Source organism: Convolutriloba macropyga, chromosome 6 (assembly GCF_964194025.1).
Source record: "Convolutriloba macropyga chromosome 6, txConMacr16.3, whole genome shotgun sequence".
Lineage (NCBI taxonomy): Eukaryota > Metazoa > Xenacoelomorpha > Acoela > Convolutidae > Convolutriloba > Convolutriloba macropyga.
The window spans coordinates 59,877,239-59,895,911 of record NC_134473.1 but is presented as its reverse complement, the minus strand read 5'-3'; the positions used below and the strand labels follow the sequence as shown (position 1 = coordinate 59,895,911).

General features: G+C 28.8%; 1 protein-coding gene across 1 annotated transcript in view; it reads left to right on the top strand.

Moving 5' to 3' along the window:
• The window catches only part of LOC142341364 (dynein intermediate chain 3, ciliary-like), a 50,022-nt gene that overhangs the window by 21,012 nt on the left and 10,337 nt on the right, over positions 1-18,673 (top strand). The window contains exons 3-4 of the mRNA XM_075392291.1: positions 99-396; positions 672-925. Coding sequence (XP_075248406.1) covers positions 99-396; positions 672-925 — 552 coding nt within the window. The remainder of the gene's footprint in view (positions 1-98; positions 397-671; positions 926-18,673) is intronic.

Below are 18,673 nucleotides of genomic sequence, written 5' to 3'. Positions count from 1 at the left end.
ATATCAAAATCTAATTAACGCACAAAAGTCAAATTATAAACACGCAAAAGACATTATTTCGTGCATTCAATTTCAAAAGTTTGAAGTTGTTGATATAGGTATGTTACACTACGAGGGCGGCTGGCCCAAAGAGATAGACGTCACAGACGATGAACAGAAACAGAGGTATTGTAAGAAGTTAGAGAAGGAAGAGGGATACACGCAGACAATACTGGGTCTTTGCGACACAATGGAGACTACCATTCTACAGAACAGTGCCATCGACATCTATGAGGAGTACTTCGAGGGGTGCGAGGGTCTGGGTGGAGAGGATGTCTCATCAGGGGAGGCTGGAGGGAAAGGGGGAGGGGATCGGATGCTGAAAGTGAAGAGTGAGTTCAAGGATCAACATGACAGGTATATCAGTGTCAGGATTATTTTAGAATCTGAATCAGTCTGAGTTTGAATAAGAAAAATTTGAGACCAGAGTCAGAATCAGAGGATATATGATTCAATTGTGACTTATGTAACATGAGAGGTTTCTGAATCAGTACTGATGTGTTTCTGGAAATTAGAGTCAGTATTACATTAGTCGGAAAGTTAGGTACCAGATGGCTGATCACTGTCATCGGAAATAAATAAGCTGATCACTGTCATAAATAAATATTCTTTTATGACCTGATTCTTTTTAGGCCCGCCCTCGACATTTCAATCCAGAAGCAACAACAACAGGAGCGATTTGCTGTAGCTTATGGACCCTATTACTATCAACAGCCAATCAAATCTCACGACAGTCTCATTTGGAATATGACGTCATCGAGTAGTCCTGAACAGACATTGAATTGCTACTCACCAGCTGTGAGTGTGGACTTCCACTCAAGAGAGAACTCTCTCTTATGTTGTGGATTTCGAAATGGAACTGTGGGCTGCTACGACTTAAGAAAAGGCGAGCCGACATTTTTCTTCTTTTAACAGAGTCGTTTACGTGCTCTTATAAGAGAACGTCGGGCCAAAGTTGATTTCGGCATTTATTATCGCCGAGGTTAAGTTGAGGAGAACTCTTATTCTCTTGCCTAAGTTGAGGACAGTCATGTTCGTCCGAGCAACGTTGAGAACAAAGTTTTGAGTCGAGCCAAGTTCCTCATTTCCTTTCATAGGCAGTATTTGTCTCATACCTGTTCACGAGTAGTGGATAAAACAAGGGATTCAACCACCAGTAAAATTTGTCCCTTTCTCCTAACGCTAATCGCGCATGTCGAATCGGGCCAAATTTTACTGTTTGTTGAATCCCTTGTTTTATCCACTACTATATATTAGCTCTAAATTCAATAAAAAAATCAATTAAAATCAAAAATAAAAACAAAAAATCAAAAAATCAAAGCAAAATTTACATTTCGCTCTTTAAGAGTGATTCACTCTTATTTGGAGTGATCCCCAGTAGAAAAGATCGCTCTTTTTCGCTCTTAAAGAGTGAATCCCTCTTTTTTGATATTTTTTATTTTTTTATACTTTTTATTTCAAATTATCTATACTTTTCAATAAATTTATATTTTCTTTTGTTTTTTCTATATTTATTCCATTATTAATAAGAAATGATACAAAATTATAGTATTTACATGAACAACTTTCCTCTGTTTGGTTAATAACTAAAGGACTTACAGCTCTAGGACTTTGCCAACTAGGATTAATTGTTTTATCCGCGAAGCGGTTACACCGATCAGTTATATCAGGGAACCTGCTTTGCAGATTTCTACTAAATCCTCTAGTCAATTCTATATCTGGATGTTGTTTCTTTACATGAGCCCGTATCCCATCATATCTCACAACAGAAGTACAGTATGGACAATTAACTTTAGCTGAAGTACAACTTCTACATGTATACTTACCCTCATCAAAATTATTTAGTGGTTTTATATAATTACACTTATTACAACATCTAGTTAATACTTCTGAGCTGGGGTTAAGGTTAGGGTCAGGGATAAGGTTAGGGTTAGGGTTGGGAATAAGGTTACGGTTAGGGTTGGGGTTAGGATCTGAGTTAGAGTTATAGTCATAGATAGAACCAGAACCAGAACTAGAGCTAGAATTGGGGTTAGAACCAGAACCAGAACTAGAACTAGAACTAGAACTACGGTTAGAACTAGAGTTAGAATTAGGGTTAGAACTAGAACTAGGGTTAGAACTAGAATTAGAATTAGAATTAGAACTAGGGTTAGAACTAGATCAAGTTCAAATTCTTCATTATTTATATATAGTTTGTTTAAAAACCTTCCTCCCTTTCTATTCAAAATTTCCATCTCTTCATTGACGAAGTCATAGTTACACTGATCAGTATACGAACAAAGTTCGTGGTTTACCAACCTGCTTCCCTGATCAATATAACTGCTTCGTGTTTCACCTTCCAACTCTTCTCCATATCCAACATTAACTAATGTATTTACTCTACTCAACATTGTGCTTGCTCCCATTGCTACAGTTCCAGCATTTCTTGATATCGAATCAGGATAAAAACAATTAAATATAAATAAACCTGTGCCTATAATTCCAGCAATATTTGATAAAATTTTCATACCCTTTCCCTTAATCATCTCTTTTGTTAAAACATCATTCTGAATTCTAATATTATTTAAAGTAAGAAGTTTATTAAAATAAAACTGATAATTATCATGATTAATAACATTTCTATCTGTTGCATTAATCATTAGTGGTTTCATATATGCTATAAGTTTATTTATATCTTCTCTTTCTAAATCATCTTTTAAACTAAGAGCTTTTAAATCAAGGAAACCAACTCTTGAATCATATATCATTGTTCTATTACTACTAATAATAATAAAAGTATTTTCCTTTTTATTATAGTTAATTATACCATAACGAAGTTCATCTGACATTCCATCTGTACAATTATAATAGTTAATATTTAATTCACTAATTATTTTATTGAAGTCATGTTCACTTTTATATATCTCATTAAAGTTTTTAAATAGGTCAGGTCCAATATAAGTTGTTAAATAAATAGTATCACAACTCATTCTTGCTGTATTAATTATTTGAGCTGGTTTATGACACATTACAATCATTTGAATATTATAATGTCTACCTTCAGTAAAATAATAACCTATATCCTTATTTAACCTATCACCCATATCATCAAGTACTATTACACATTTTTGAAATTTATGCATATTATTTTTTGTGATCACATTTATTAAACCCAATATAAAACTTATTAGACTCAGGATCTATCCAGTCTCTGTCATCTTTACACACTATAACTATAATTTTAGCTTGATCTTGAACTTGATCTCGATCTTGATCTTGATCTTGATCTTGATCTTGATTTTGGACTGAGTCTAATTTTAAATATTGTCTAATAAAATATGTTTTGGCTGTACCAGTTCCACCATAAACAAGAGTATGTAATGGTGACTTTTCATATTCAAATCTAACTAGACTCCTATTCATAGATCCACCAAAGTTTTCTTCCAGTTTTGTATATTTACCTGGTCTTGAATCATATATTATATAACAAATTCCAATTATAATAATAAAAATAAAAACTGCACTACCTGTTTCCATTTTTATGTAATAAATATAGATTTGTTTTAGATTTAGACTTAGACTTATAATTAGACTTAGATTTAATAAATTTATTACATAAAAATGCTCATCCTAACTTTTGAGTAATTCAATAATAAATTTAATATTGATAATAATGCTATGAGTGATATCAGAATAAAAGATATAGGCAAAGATATAAGTCTAACACCAATTGAAATTGTAATGAGAGATAATAAACCAGAAATGGTAAGTGAACCTAATTCTAACATTATTGTAAATCTGTATCCAACTGAAGGTACACATTGGGTTTTAGTTATAAGAAGAGAAAATGGTCCTATGTATTACTTTGATAGTTTTGGTGTAGAAACTCCACCTTTATTGTTAGAAGAATATGTTGATCTAGGCTCTAATGAGAGAATGCAACAATATGATGAATCTTATTGTGGGGCTTATTGTTTATATATGATCTATCTTATTGATAGAAGATTTAGAATTAAAAGTGCTTTGAATATTCTAGTTAATCAATGTAAATATCCGGGAATATATAATGAGTGTTCTTGTTTAAGTTGTAGTAGAGGTGGTGATAAAGATAAGGATAATGTTAATCATAATGTTAATCAGGGCACCTGCTTCGCAGATGATCTACGAAGTAGCTTTGCTAATAATGATAATGATAATATTAATGATAATGATAATGTTAATGATAAGGATAATGTCATTGATAATGATAATGATAATGTTATTGATAATGATAATGATAATGATAATGATAATTTTATATATCTATTTGATGAAAAATATCAAAGGAGTAAATCTAATAGGAATAGCAATAGTAATAGCATTAGTAATAGTCCTACTAATAATATCCGTGAAGCAGTTCAACAGAGTTGTTTTGCAAATTCACCGATATCTGTAAACATAAATGATGATCTATATTCATGGTTAAATGATGATGATATAACTACTGAAGCCGCATTCCAAGATAACTTTAGATGCATAATATCTGGTCCTAGTGAATGTAGTAAGACATTCTTATTGAAAAAACTAACTCTAGCTAGTATATACTTTGATAAGCTGTACATTATTGGACCTACTGGTGATCAGTACCATGGTATAGAAAGAATAAACCCAAAAGCAGATGTTGAATTTATTAATGGTATAAAAGATTTACCATCTCCTGATAAACTACCCAAAGACTTAAAGAAACTAATGATATTTGATGATGTTAGAGCCAAAGAACCAGTTAATAATGAATACTTTTGTAGAGGAAGACATAATAACTGTAATATGATATATCTTAATCAAAACCTGTTCTCTCTGGATAGGCAGAGTGTTAGAGAGAACTGTAATCTATTTATTTTATTTGAACAGAGAGGTAAAGTCCTCATATCTATATATCAAGATTTCTTTAATAATGTTGAACTTAGTTATAATGATTTTGCTAATATATGTAATAAGGTATGGAAAGAGCCTTATAATTATATTGTCATTGATAAAACTAGAAATAAAAATATTAATGGTAAACTAAGTATTAATTGGGATCGGAGAGTTTTGTAGTTAGGTTTAAGTATCTGGGAACCCGCTTCGCAGATAAGTGTAAGTCTAAGTACAAGTCTGAGTATCGGGAACCTGCTTCGCAGATAAGTATAAGTATAAGTATCGGGAACCTGCTTCGCAGATAAGTATAAGTATAAGTATCAGGGAACCTGCTTCACAGATAAGTATAAGTCTAAATCAAATGTAAAGTAAAACTTAATACATCACCATTAAAGTCTATAGGTCTTCCATGCTCATCTTTAATATGAATTTCTATATATTCTTTTCTATATTGAGTTACATTTTGATACAAGATATTAGTTGGTATAATATTTATCAAGTAACCTGGTGGTTCAGTTAGATTAAAAGTATATAGTATGTCTGTATCTTTACCATTACTTTTAGCTCCAGATATCACATTACAATGAATGTTAATAGTACTAAAACCCATAATATCAATAATTTTCTGAGATTTATATCTACCTTTTTTATAAATTATTTTTCCAAATCCTAGTAATGAGGCTAGTGAGTTTTTTATATCAAAGCTGAGTGCTCCTTGTTTTATTTCCATTAAAAATTTCATCGTATTCTTATCAGGTTCTATTATAACATTACCATCAGTTTCTTCTTTTTTTAATTCTGCTATATCAGTTAACTCATATGCTCCCGGTGTAATAGTTGAATATAGCAACGGGATTCCTTTATAATTATGATTAAGTATAGATGTAATGTTTGGGCTTGAGGTAGAGATAGGGTTAAGGTTAGGGTCAGAGCTAAGAGCCCGAGGTAAAGCTTCATCATCTTCTATAACAGTACTAGCATATAAGAATTGATTATTTCTCCTATTCACATTAAACACCGAATTAAAAACAGATAATCTAATTAAACCTAATTTTGTTGTATTAAGTATAGGTTCACTAAAGTTAAACTTTTCTGTTGGTTTAATCATTCTAAAGTTAAGTGTATGCTCTTCTTTAGTTTTAGTTAAAGCTTCATATATCTTTTGTAGTTCCAAGTTGTCTGTCATTTTTTATCTAATAAAAATGGATTTTAATTTGGATACAACTTATAGTTATAATAATGATATACACAAAGGAAAGATTATAAAATATAAACCTAATAATCTGGCAACAATGAATACGGTTAATACTAACATTAATATCATACTCAAAAGAGAAGAGAATCACTTAAATTTGCGTGATTCATATCTAGAGATAGAGTTTGTTGTATCAGATGATGCTGGTGGTGTATTTGCTAATTATGCTAATATTAGATTAGTTAATTATGGTATGATGGCATTGTTTAGTTCAATTAAGCTTGTAACTAGTGGTGGTAGGACCATTGAATATATAGATCATTGTCATCCTAATCTATTGATGTATAAGTTATTAACTAGTACTGGTGATGAATATGAGAGTGGTTTTGTTAGAAATCAGGGCAATAGAGATAGTCAACTTAAAGGTGACCATATTACTGCACAACGAGGACATATGTATATGATGGTTAAGATGAGTGATCTATTTGGTTTCATAAATGATTTAGAAAAGATTATATATGGTTTAGGATTTAAACTACTATTAAAAAGAAATAATAATGATAGAGCTCTATATAGAGTTAATGCTAATCCTGGTGTAGTTGCTGATGATGGTAATATAGAAATTAGAGATATATCATGGTGTGTGCCTAGTATTGATCCTAGTAATGATAATAGAATTATTGTACAAACGGGTTTAAGTAAAAAGAATAATGTAGACTTTAGTTATTATGAAAGAAAGACATTTTATAAGAATGAACCCAATGCTACTAACTTCTTGTTTGATCTTGGTATGGAAAGTGGAATGGAAAGACCGCAATATATAATAGTTGGTTTCAAAAATAATAATGTTAATGAACAAACTCATGATGCAAGTACCTTGATGATGATGTAATGAATATTACTGAATGTTATTGTAAGATTGGTAGTGAGTTTTATCCCGAGGATAGAATGAATATAATTTAAGGAACAAATAATTACAATGAGGCTTTTAAAGAGATTGTTAGCTTTAATAAAGATTATAATGGGCTACCACATAATATAAAACCATATATAAATCATAGAACATTCAAAAGTAATTATAGAATATATGTATTCGATACTAGATATCAAAGGAATCATATAGGTCCACAACCAATACAACTTAATTTTAAATTTAGTGCTGCAGTTGCAGATGTTATATGTCATGCATTAGTATTAACTAGAAAGGTTATTAGTGTTAATAGTGATGGTAATAAGATGGTTGATATAATATCATAGATATAATTTAAGTCATAGATATAAACTAAGTCATAGATATAATTTAAGTCATAGATATAACTCTAGCGATAATTATAATTTTAGATATAACTCTAGCGATAATTATAATTTTAGATATAACTCTAGCGATAATTTATAATTATAGTATAATATAGTTATTGTTATAATTATATACATAACCATATACTTATACTTATACTTATAGCTAGTCAGCTCTAATTGTTACTCTTGTTAATACCTAACTATTTCTTATTAGTATTAACAAAACCTTTGGCATAAAAAATGTCTTATTTTTTTTTATTCTCTAGAGCCAAGCCTCTAGCTTCAAGCTTAATCTTAGCCTTGGGCCTAACCTTAGGCTTGGGTTTAATAACAACAAAAGGATTATTCTTTTTAACTTCCATTATTTTTTATATATAGAAATGAGTCTTTTAAATAAGTTCAAAACTAATTCATATTGTGTTGGAGGTAGACATTATAGTGGTACTGTTAATATAAGAGGAGCTATTACTTCAAAAGGTACTAAAATGTTAAAAGGAAATTGTGTTTTATGTAGAAGAATAAATCAATGTCAGTATCTGATGCAACAATAGAAGCAGAAGGACTTAAAGATTTCTTTAAAAGTGCTGGTAAAGCTACGGTTAATTTTGGAAAGAAAGTTGCTAATAATCCAGTAAGAGCATTAGAAATAGCAAGTAAAATAGGAAGTTCAGCTGCATCTAGAAACCCTAAAGCAGCTCTAGCGGCTACACCTGATTTAATTAAATTTGCAGTTACTGGTGAAAGTATAAAAGTAGTACAAAAAGTAAGAGGGTTATACTTAGGTACAAAGAAAAGATAATTATTTGATTATAACTATGATTATGATTATGATTATATCCATGATTATATCCATGATTATATTATGTTTATGATTATGATTATAGCTATGATTATGATTATATATTTATCGATAAAAATTAATACTAATATTGTTATTACTAAAAACATTGTTATTACTATGCACTAATATGTTTAATCTAAAAAAATACTCAGTTTGTTTTTCTTTTTCTTCTTATAATCCTCCTATAACCTAACAAATTCATTATACTCATCATTATCTATTTTATTATCATTCATTGATTTAGTATATAGTTTATTAAACTTATCACTAAACTGTTTACTTAAAATATACATTTGTGAATACTTTTTAATTTTATTTCTAATTTTGGTATTAATTGTTTTTGATAATGAACCACAAACAGTTGCTGTAGCAAAAGCTGTTGGTATAGAATAAGCTAATCCTATACCTGTTAATGAAACTGATGTTGTTGTTGCAGTTGTTGCTATTGATGATAATACTCTTTCTTTTATCTCGGCTTTGTTAATATAATTTTTATATCTACTTAACTTCTTATTATAGTTATTAGTTTCAGTTTCATAATAATTTCTAATATCTTTTATAATGTTAATATTGTTGTTAAATTTATTAGCAGCTTGAATCTTTTCGTTTATCAATCTTTCTGATACTGATGACAAATCTGGATATAGTAATCTCTCACTCGGTGCTGTTGGATTGGTCATTGCTTTGCTTATTTTCATTAGCAAAAATTCTTTCTATTTCTTTCATTATATCTTCTTGAGGAAAACTATAACGCATCTCAAGTCTGTCCTTCTCTTTATTATCAAGTAACTTACTTTGTAAAAGTATAGCAATTATATATTGTACTATAACACCTCTAAGAGATTTATTGTATTCATTCATTTCTCTCAGACCGTTAAAAAACATTTCATCTAAGTGTATGTTAGTTATATACTGATTAAATTTATTATCAAATTCTTGCTTTAATTGATTATATTTAGAGATAGTATCTGCAGCAACTTTATTACAAAACTTAACAGTATTTCTGACTTCATTTGTTGATTCAATAAACTCATTAATTAGTTCTTCATTAACTTGTGTTTCATTTAGTTGTAATGTTTTAGTTGTAACTCTATCAAAGTCACCCTTTCTTAGCTCAGTTATGTTTCTACGTAAAATGTCTATTTTATTAGAAGAGGATAATAAGTGATTGTCACAATACTCTTTATTAACAACATCTTTTTCATCTCTAGGAGGATGAACATTTGTAATTTTATAGGTATCCTTCATATCAATATCATCATTATCTTCTAGGAATAACCCACGAGCCTTACTTAGTGTTAAGTTGTTTCCATTCCCTATATGACGTTTCGCTTGGTTAAATCTATTTATTGTCATTATTTTTATTAAGAAATATATTTAATGATTCCAAAACCTTATTATTAGATTCAAAATCAAACTGGGATTTCAATAGTTCCTGTTCATAATATTTACCTTCTATTATCTCTCCATTAATATCTTCTATTTGATATGTTGGTGGATGTGTTTTTAGAACTTCATTCACTTTAAACAATTCTTTATTCCAATTAGAAGTGTAACCTTTAGAGAAGATATTACGTTTATCTGCATTTCTAACATAATCACCAACTTTAAATTTTGGTGTTCCTTTGGTAGAATTAATCTGCGAAGCAGTTTCACTGATATAGTATTTAACTTTATCAGGATTATTAGAAGCGTCAACTGGTGTCATACTTATTGTTGAGTGAATGTTATTGTTATATGTTACAACAGCATCATTTAATATATTTACCCAATTACCATCGCCATTGAAGAACATAGGTTTATTTATTATGTGTAATTATGTTCTATTGAATCTCTCTATGAATACAGCCTTTAAATCACTATAAGTAGAATATAGCTCTATCCCTGAAGCGGCTTTGCCGGTTCCATATTCTTTAAGTAAAGATTTAAATGTTTTATTGTAAAACTCACTACCTCTATCTACCCATAACTTTTCTGGTTTTCTAGGTTCAGAGCCACCCTGTGGACTTTCACTTAATATTATTGTAAAGCCATTAGTTATAGATAAACCAGATTTATTCTTTAAAGGAATAGCCCAACTTATTCTAAATATGTAGATGGGGCTGGGAAGATAATAAAGTTTCTAGAATATAATAAAAATATAGTAACTGGAGCTACACTACATAAGAATACAATCATGGGAGACACTATGGAAAAATATATGGCTCAGATAATGATTTATAATATAGTACCTACCAACCATATGGATGTAATGAATGAATTAGGTCTATAATTATTTGTTATAAAAATTAGCAAAGCTCGTTATATAATATAATAGCAAATTTAATTAACTTTCTATCATCATTAATGGTTAGTTCTAGAATATTATTAACCAGTAGGTCTTTGTCTCCATCTAATGATGCTTGGCGGATCATTTTTATTAAATCTCTTTTCAATAGATATAGATTCTCATCATGAGGATAGCTTTTAATATTATTTACATAAAATCTTTTATCATCAAATGTGTTTAGACTTATCTTACTTGCTTTTGTTGTTGTCATGTTATCACCAAATTTTTGTATTCTACATTGATCTACTGTTCTCTGTGTATTATTCATTAATGCATCATAATAATCTATTTGCCTAGCATTATTATGCTTCTTTATTCCTTTTTCTTTAGTGTTTTTAGGATAATTTTTGAAGCTATATGTTTTGGGGGACAATGCTATAAATTCCTCAATAATCCTAGTTCCCAGCTCGTGCTTAAACTTGCCGGGGACTTTATTATTAGTTTTTATAGGTATGTCTAGATTACTTAAGTCCATATGCTCATCACTAACTTTACCTTCACTATAACTTAATATGAAACTGTCCGTATCCATATAGTGAAGTGTTAGATCTTTGAAGGATGGTTGTAGAATATTATAGAATACATCATACATGTGTAATTTACTTAATTCTAAGATAGTAACACCTACATATACTTGGGAATCATATTCTATTTTTTTCTTTATATATTCTATTTGGCTATAATCTCTATATCTAGTTATATTCTTAAATGTTGGTTTACTTACACTTTTCATTATCTTTTCTTCATCATGCAAGAACTTGCTTTGAAAGAAGTGTAGAGGATTCATGCACATACTTCCATATAATGAGTTATTCATTAATTTCCTTACATCCTTTTCTGCTTCAGTTTTAGCTGTTGCTCTTTTGTTTGTATTGTTTTGTATATAATCGCTACATATATAATTTTGCTTAAATTTAATTAATCTATGTATTTTTGTTACTTTTACTCCCTTATTAACATAGAACTTTAACATCCTATAATGAACCATATATTCTGTTTTGTTGTTTTGGTCTAAGATTAATTTCTCTGATCTGTGAAGCAGTTTCCCTGATCTTGTTTTACTTTTCTCTCTTTCTTGATATCCCAATTCATTATCATTTATCTTTCTTTTATTAGGCATTAGTGCTAACTGTTCTGTTCTCTCTTTAAATTCATTAGTATAATCATTATCACAAACTATATAGTAACCATGGTCGCTATCATCTGGAGTATTCAATATTACATCTAGAGTAGTAGTAGTAATGAACTCAAAATCCTTATAAGGTAACTTATGTATATGATGGTTAAGATGAGTGATCTATTTGGTTTCATAAATGATTTAGAAAAGATTATATATGGTTTAGGATTTAAACTACTATTAAATAGAAATAATAATGATAGAGCTCTATATAGAGTTAATGCTAATCCTGGTGTAGTTGCTAATGATGGTAATATAGAAATTAGAGATATATCATGGTGTGTGCCTAGTATTGATCCTAGTAATGATAAGAGAATTTTTGTACAAACGGGTTTAAGTAAAAAGAATATTGTAGACTTTAGTTATTATGAAAGAAAGACATTTTATAAGAATGAACCCATTGCTACTAACTTCTTGTTTGATCTTGGTATGGAAAGTGGAATGGAAAGACCGCAATATATAATAGTTGTTTTCAAAAATAATAATGTTAATGAACAAACTCATGATGCAAGTACCTTGATGATGATGTAATGAATATTACTGAATGTTATTGTAAGATTGGTAGTGAGTTTTATCCCGAGGATAGAATGAATATAATTTAAGGAACAAATAATTACAATGAGGCTTTTAAAGAGATTGTTAGCTTTAATAAAGATTATAATGGGCTACCACATAATATAAAACCATATATAAATCATAGAACATTCAAAAGTAATTATAGAATATATGTATTCGATACTAGATATCAAAGGAATCATATAGGTCCACAACCAATACAACTTAATTTTAAATTTAGTGCTGCAGTTGCAGATGTTATATGTCATGCATTAGTATTAACTAGAAAGGTTATTAGTGTTAATAGTGATGGTAATAAGATGGTTGATATAATATCATAGATATAATTTAAGTCATAGATATAAACTAAGTCATAGATATAATTTAAGTCATAGATATAACTCTAGCGATAATTATAATTTTAGATATAACTCTAGCGATAATTATAATTTTAGATATAACTCTAGCGATAATTTATAATTATAGTATAATATAGTTATTGTTATAATTATATACATAACCATATACTTATACTTATACTTATAGCTAGTCAGCTCTAATTGTTACTCTTGTTAATACCTAACTATTTCTTATTAGTATTAACAAAACCTTTAGCATAAAAAATGTCTAATTTCTTTTTATTCTCTAGAGCCAAGCCTCTAGCTTCAAGCTTAATCTTAGCCTTGGTCCTAACCTTAGGCTTGGGTTTAATAACAACAAAAGGATTATACTTTTTAACTTCCATTATTTTTTATATATAGAAATGAGTCTTTTAAATAAGTTCAAAACTAATTCATATTGTGTTGGAGGTAGACATTATAGTGGTACTGTTAATATAAGAGGAGCTATTACTTCAAAAGGTACTAAAATGTTAAAAGGTAATTGTGTTTTATGTAGAAGGAATAAATCAATGACAGTATCTGATGCAACAATAGAAGCAGAAGGACTTAAAGATTTCTTTAAAAGTGCTGGTAAAGCTACGGTTAATTTTGGAAAGAAAGTTGCTAATAATCCAGTAAGAGCATTAGAAATAGCAAGTAAAATAGGAAGTTCAGCTGCATCTAGAAACCCTAAAGCAGCTCTAGCGGCTACACCTGATTTAATTAAATTTGCAGTTACTGGTGAAGGTATAAAAGTAGTACAAAAAGTAAGAGGGTTATAATTAGGTACAAAGAAAAGATAATTATTTGATTATAACTATGATTATGATTATGATTATATCCATGATTATATCCATGATTATATTATGTTTATGATTATGATTATAGCTATGATTATGATTATATATTTATCGATAAAAATTAATACTAATATTGTTATTACTAAAAACATTGTTATTACTATGCACTAATATGTTTAATCTAAAAAAATACTCAGTTTGTTTTTCTTTTTCTTCTTATAATCCTCCTATAACCTAACAAATTCATTATACTCATCATTATCTATTTTATTATCATTCATTGATTTAGTATATAGTTTATTAAACTTATCACTAAACTGTTTACTTAAAATATACATTTGTGAATACTTTTTAATTTTATTTCTAATTTTGGTATTAATTGTTTTTGATAATGAACCACAAACAGTTGCTGTAGCAAAAGCTGTTGGTATAGAATAAGCTAATCCTATACCTGTTAATGAAACTGATGTTGTTGTTGCAGTTGTTGCTATTGATGATAATACTCTTTCTTTTATCTCGGCTTTGTTAATATAATTTTTATATCTACTTAACTTCTTATTATAGTTATTAGTTTCAGTTTCATAATAATTTCTAATATCTTTTATAATGTTAATATTGTTGTTAAATTTATTTTTAGCTTGAATCTTTTCGTTTATCGATCTTTTTGATACTGATGACAAATCTGGATATAGTAATCTCTCACTCGGTGCTGTTGGATTGGTCATTGCTTTGCTTATTTTCATTAGCAAAAATTCTTTCTATTTCTTTCATTATATCTTCTTGAGGAAAACTATAACGCATCTCAAGTCTGTCCTTCTCTTTATTATCAAGTAACTTACTTTGTAAAAGTATAGCAATTATATATTGTACTATAACACCTCTAAGAGATTTATTGTATTCTTTCATTTCTCTCAGACCGTTAGTAAACATTTCATCTAAGTGTATGTTAGTTATATTCTGATTAAATTTATTCTTATCAAATTCTTGCTTTAATTGATTATATTTAGAGATAGTATCTGCAGCAACTTTATTACAAAACTTAACAGTATTTCTGACTTCATTTGTTGATTCAATAAACTCATTAATTAGTTCTTCATTAACTTGTGTTTCATTTAGTTGTAATGTTTTAGTTGTAACTTTATCAAAGTCACCCTTTCTTAGCTCAGTTATGTTTCTACGTAAAATGTCTATTTTATTAGAAGAGGATAATAAGTGATTGTCACAATACTCTTTATTAACAACACCTTTTTCATCTCTAGGAGGATGAACATTTGTAATTTTATAGGTATCCTTCATATCAATATCATCATTATCTTCTAGGAATAACCCACGAGCCTTACTTAGTGTTAAGTTGTTTCCATTCCCTATATGACGTTTCGCTTGGTTAAATCTATTTCTTGTCATTATTTATATTAAGAAATATATTTAATGATTCTAAAACCTTATTATTAGATTCAAAATCAAACTCGGATTTCAATAGTTCCTGTTCATAATATTTACCTTCTATTATCTCTCCATTAATATCTTCTATTTTATATGTTGGTGGATGTGTTTTTAGAACTTCATTCACTTTAAACAATTCTCTATTCCAATTAGAAGTGTAACCTTTAGAGAAGATATTACGTTTATCTGCATTTCTAACATAATCACCAACTTTAAATTTTGGTGTTGCTTTGGTAGAATTAATCTGCGAAGCAGTTTCACTGATATAGTATTTAACTTTATCAGGATTATTAGAAGCGTCAACTGGTGTCATACTTATTGTTGAGTGAATGTTATTGTTATATGTTACAACAGCATCATTTAATATATTTACCCAATTACCATCGCCATTGATGAACATAGGTTTATTTATTATGTGTAATTATGTTCTATTGAATCTCTCTATGAATACAGCCTTTAAATCACTATAAGTAGAATATAGCTCTATCCCTGAAGCGGCTTTGCCGGTTCCATATTCTTTAAGTAAAGATTTAAATGTTTTATTGTAAAACTCACTACCTCTATCTACCCATAACTTTTCTGGTTTTCTACGTTCAGAGCCACCCTGTGGACTTTCACTTAATATTATTGTAAAGCCATTAGTTATAGATAAACCAGATTTATTCTTTAAAGGAATAGCCCATGCATATTTTGTGAATATATCTATAACAGTTAATATAAACTTATAATTATTATTGTATTTACTTAGAGATGACTTATCAATTAAATCAGCTGACCATGTTTCATCTTTATATAATGGTATTATTCTTTGTCTTCTAAACTTTGTTATTTGAGGACTGAATACTTCTTTAGCTAGTTGTTGTTGTTGTTGTTGTTGTTTGTCCACATTTTTTATGAACGTAGTCATGGTTTCGCCTATTTACCATAATTAAAAACAAAATTATCTAGTTGGTTTTGATTATTATTATTCATAGATAATAGTTGCTTAGATATATCTAGCATTTCATCATATAACCCATCATGACCAGCTTTTGTTTCTAGTATTAATAATTCTAGTCTTTCTACTAAATTATTTGGGTTGCCATTTAATTCCCTTGCCAAATATATCTTCTCTTACCTCCATTATACGTTTTATTGTTCTATATCTAGCGCTTTTCTTATCCCCTTTTCCTAAATCATATCTAATATCCTTTAAAAACCTTTTAATTTTGTTCTCATCTTCCTCAACCTTATCATCATCTGTTACATTTGATTTAGTAAGAAAATCAGTAAATCCTTCTGAAAACTCATATACATTATCTCTAACTAAAAATGCACCCTGCTCTAGAGTTATATCAACACCACTCATTTTATATCTCCTACTAGGTAAATCTACGAGTTCTTATTTTAATTGAGGATTAGTTTGAGCCCCCATGTCATGAAGAATTTGGCTGTTTTTGTATCAACATAAACTGGTGCTATATCATGAGTTTGCTTTATGGTCCCCTTTAACGTTTCACCAATCTGCGAAGCAGTTTCACCCATCTTGGAAGCAGTTTCATTAAACTGGGAACCAGCTTGCGCGATATGCGAAGCAGTTTCACCAATCATCTTAGTTTGTTTATCTAACTCTTGATTTTGCCAATCTATTGCTCTTAATGTTTGTTCACTTAATGCTAAATTCTGTTCATTGTTTGCATTTAGTGTTTTAGTTAAAGGATCAAATAACGCTTCTATTTCACCATAATATTCTTGTTGTTTTAATTTATCTTCTAATCTATTCTTTCTGTTTAGTTTTTCTAGATAGTTTAATTCTATAAGTTCATCTAGCTTAGTCATTTTATATGTATTGAAAAATTATAATAAGAGTAAAAAAAATGGATAATGAAAACAGCTTCTCTCTTAATCTAAAAAGATGTTTAGCTTGTAAAAGACGTTGTAATACTATAGATGAGTTTATTGATCATATTAAGGAACCAAACCATGATGATTTAATAATTTCAACTTATTCTAAATATGTAGATGGGGCTGGGAAGATAATAAAATTTCTAGAATATAATAAAAATATAATAACTGGAGCTACACTACATAAGAATACAATCATGGGAGACACTATGGAAAAATATATGGCTCAGATAATGATTTATAATATACTACCTACCAACCATATGGATGTAATGAATGAATTAGGTCTATAATTATTTGTTATAAAAATTAGCAAAGCTCGTTATATAATATAATAGCAAATTTAATTAACTTTCTATCATCATTAATGGTTAGTTCTAGAATATTATTAACCAGTAGGTCTTTGTCTCCATCTAATGATGCTTGGCGGATCATTTTTATTAAATCTCTTTTGAATAGATATAGATTTTCATCATGAGGATAGCTTTTAACATTATTTACATAAAATCTTTTATCATCAAATGTGTTTAGACTTATCTTACTTGCTTTTGTTGTTGTCATGTTATCACCAACTTTTTGTATTCTACATTGATCTACTGTTCTCTGTGTATTATTCATTAATGCATCATAACAATCTATGTGCCTAGCATTATTATGCTTCTTTATTCCTTTTTCTTTAGTGTTTTTAGGATAATTTTTGAAGCTATATGTTTTGGGGGACAATGCTATAAATTCCTCAATAATCCTAGTTCCCAGCTCGTGCTTAAATTTGCCGGGGACTTTATTATTAGTTTTTATAGGTATGTCTAGATTACTTAAGTCCATATGCTCACCACTAACTTTACCCTCACTATAACTTAATATGAAACTGTCCGTATCCATATAGTGAAGTGTTAGATCTTTGAGGGATGGTTGTAGAATATTATAGAATACATCATACATGTGTAATTTACTTAATTCTAAGATAGTAACACCTACATATACTGGAGAATCATATTCTATTTTTTTTATATATTCTATTTGGCTATAATCTCTATATCTAGTTATATTCTTAAATGTTGGTTTACTTACGTTTTTCATTATCTTTTCTTCATCATGCAAGAACTTGCTTTGAAAGAAGTGTAGAGGATTCATGCACATTCTTCCATATAATGAGTTATTCATTAATTTCCTTACATCCTTTTCTGCTTCAGTTTTAGCTGTTGCTCTTTTATTTGTATTGTTTTGTATATAATCGCTACATATATAATCTTGCTTAAATTTAATTACTCTATGTATTTTTGTTACTTTTACTCCCATATTAACATAGAACTTTAACATCCTATAATGAACCATATATTATGTTTTGTTGTTTTGGTCTAAGATTAATTTCTCTGATTTGTGAAGCAGTTTCCCTGATCTTGCTTTACTTTTCTCTCTTTCTTGATATCCCAATTCATTATCATTTATCTTTCTTTTATTAGGCATTACTGCTAACTGTTCTGTTCTCTCTTTAAATTCATTAGTATAATCATTATCACAAACTATATAGTAGCCATGATCACTATCATCTGGAGTATTCAATATTACATCTAGAGTAGTAGTAGTAGTAATGAACTCAAAATCCCTATAAGGTAACTTTTGCATCATTGCATAACCATATAGGTTGTTTGCGTCTATGTACAATATATTTCTATTAATAACTTTATCATTAGTATCTGCGAAGCAGGTTCCCTGATTAGTATTAGTATTAGTACTAGTACTAGTATTAGTATTAGTATTAGTATTAGTATTAGTATTAGTATTAGTATTAGTATTAGTATTAGTATTAGTATTAGTATTAGTATTTGTATTAGTATTAGTATTAGTATTAG